Raw genomic sequence first — 2,429 nt, 5'->3', positions numbered from 1 at the left:
GGTATGTTGATTTTCAAAAAGGCAATAGAACTATTATGAAAGCATATATATAATCATGGAGAAGAGAGAAAGCAGAAGACGCCATGGACAAGGGTGGGAGATGTTGAGGGAGGATGGAGGATGGAGCAAATCCTCCCCGGTAACAGAGACACCAGGTCCAACCACAAGACGGTGATGCCACTTGTGTGCCCTGAGATTGGAGAGGCCCCTGATGAGTGACGGCCCGTGCGCGCCCCGGTGCGCGCACGGCGAGGTGTGGGGGGAGGGGATGTGCAGTGCGTCAGCCTAGGGCGGCGGGGGTGGGAGGAGGGAGGAGGTGGAGGAGGGGGGGGCTCTTGCCGCACTGGCCGTCCGAGGTAGGGGGCGAGCTCGGCGGTGACGCGCGGCCCTCACGTGACCCGGAGCTGCAGAGCGACGCAGCCCTGGGTGCAGTCGTCACTCGCGTCTGGCTAGCAGCTCCCCGCCGCCCAGCGCACGGCGGGCTGGCATCGGGCCCGGGGAAAGCGGAGCAGGTAAGGCCCCGGGGCCCGCGCGCCAGGCCCAGCCCGCAGCAGCTTGCCCATCCCAGCAGCCTGCGGGTTGGGAGGCGGGTGCAGGGCAGCGCGGCGGGCGCCCGTCTAATCCACACCCGGGCTCCCGGGAACACAGATGGGGGCCCGTGGAGTGGGGGTGCGTGGCGGTTGGGGTCTCGGGGGACGGGCAGCGGGGCAATGAGAGCCAAGGAAAATCATCCTGTAGTGCCTGCAAGGGGAGCATCGCCGGGAGGGGTGGGGATGATGAAGTGGGGGGGGGGAGAAGGGACTGAAGGGGGAGCAGGGGCGAGGGGGCGGCGCCGGGTTCTGGGAGGCACTAACTCAGGCTTCCTTACTGCATCAAGCTGTCTGCAGGTGCCATTGCAGCAGCTACGCACCTTGCAAGAATCGGGTGGAGGAGGAGCCAGCAAGGATAAACCCAGGTTGGTGCAAGGGGCACTTCTGGGGGCGGCAGCAGGAGAGGGGGTTAAGACCGTGTAAAAGCCCGATAGACCCCTTAATACCAGCCCCCCCGCCCCCAACTCCATTCCTTCCTTGTCCTCCATTTTGGTGTCTGGGGAGGTCTGGAAATGGATCCGCAGGGAAAATGGTGGTTTGGGGGAGGGACTAGAATGGGGGGCCCCCTACAGGGCACACAGGACCTCTCAGGTAGGAATATGAAATTTGGAATAAAAAGAAAAAAAAAAAAGAAACGACAAATGCATTTGAACAGTGACTTGTGTGGATACCTCTGTCCTTGGTGCTGAAACAACGACGCCGACTCTTGTTTTGTTTTGGTCTCCTAGGAATAATGGCGTCCAAAGAGGAACAAGCAGTGAAAAACCTCGATGTGGAAGATGCTCTTCAGGCAAATGAAAACAAGGAAGAGAAGGAGCAACTTGCTACTAAAAAGGAGCCCGTGGCTCAGCCGACGGAAGCTGCGGTGCCTAGAGGGAATCGCAGGCGATTCCGGGTTAGGCAGCCTGTCCTGCACTATAGATGGGATCTGATGCATAGGCTGGGAGAGCCCCAGGCACGGATGAGGGAAGAGAACATGGAAAGGTTTGGGGAGGAGGTGAGACAGCTCATGGAGAAGCTGAGGGAAAGGCAGTTGAGCCATAGTCTGCGGGCAGTTAGCACCGACCCCCCCCACCATGAGCACCACGATGAGTTTTGCCTTATGCCCTAAGTCCCCAGTCCCGAATCCCGAATCCTGATGTGCTCCCTCAAGTGAATAGCGAGAGACCCCTGCTTCCCACACCTACATGTTTGTGACGTATTCTTGTAAATCTTTTGATGTTCCTTGTGGGTCTCCTCTTACCAGCTGCTAACTGAATGTTGTGGTTTGGACCCCATCTGTAAGATTTTTGTTAGCTGGAGAATTTATCTATTGCATGGAAAGATGCTCATTATATATTGTGAAGTTAATAAAGCAATTTCAAAAAGCAATGTTGATTTTTTAATCTAAGATTTTATATACCTACTCCATATACAATACTAGTGAAATTAAATATACAAAATATACAAGGATCTCATGCCTCTGTCAATACGTTAGACATTTTGTAGTCTACATAAAATACACAAAAAACTTAAAAGGGAAAGGATATAGTTTAGCTTATGATTTTAGTGGTTTCAGTGACAAAGATGGGTGGCATTAGTCCAGTACATCTCCTGTTCTTTTCAGGATTATTCCCCAAAGCATGTGTTGATCATGCTGTGATTTCTGCCTGATAAAAACTAGATACCACCTGGGCCTGGAGCAGTGGCTCACTCCTCTAATCCTACCTACTTGGGAGGCTGAGATCTGAGGATCAAGGTTCAATGTCAGCCTGCACACAAAAGGACCTGAGACTCTTATCTCCAATTAACCTCTAGAAAAAATGGGAAGTGGGGCTTGGCTCAAGGGTAGTGTGGGAG

General features: G+C 54.0%; 1 protein-coding gene across 3 annotated transcripts; it reads left to right on the top strand.

Annotated features, from left to right (window-relative positions):
- The first annotated feature begins 369 nt into the window (after positions 1–369).
- LOC150041265 (protein BEX1-like) lies at positions 370–1,961 on the top strand. 3 transcript variants are annotated; one of them, XM_090326969.1, is made up of 3 exons: positions 370–512; positions 888–955; positions 1,319–1,961. In XM_090326969.1, exon 3 carries the CDS (start codon positions 1,324–1,326, stop codon positions 1,699–1,701), a length of 378 nt encoding a protein of 125 aa, XP_090183095.1. In that variant the 5' UTR covers positions 370–512; positions 888–955; positions 1,319–1,323; the 3' UTR covers positions 1,702–1,961. The 3 variants fall into 3 exon arrangements, with proteins under 3 accessions (XP_090183095.1, XP_090183097.1, XP_090183096.1); XM_090326971.1 differs by having other exon boundaries at positions 404–512; positions 878–955; XM_090326970.1 differs by lacking the exon at positions 370–512 and adding an exon at positions 583–669 and having other exon boundaries at positions 878–955.
- Positions 1,962–2,429: the final 468 nt, after the last annotated feature.

This window comes from Megascapheus bottae, chromosome X, assembly GCF_031878675.1.
Source record: "Megascapheus bottae isolate mThoBot1 chromosome X, mThoBot2.hap1, whole genome shotgun sequence".
Taxonomy (NCBI): Eukaryota; Metazoa; Chordata; class Mammalia; order Rodentia; family Geomyidae; genus Megascapheus; species Megascapheus bottae.
The sequence above is the reverse complement of the archived record's forward strand: the minus strand, read 5'-3'. Positions and strand labels throughout refer to the sequence as shown.

Coding starts and splice junctions, on each gene's coding strand:
- LOC150041265 (XM_090326969.1), top strand. CDS start 1,324: ATGGCGTCCAAAGAGGAACAAGCAGTGAAAAACCTCGATGTGGAAGAT.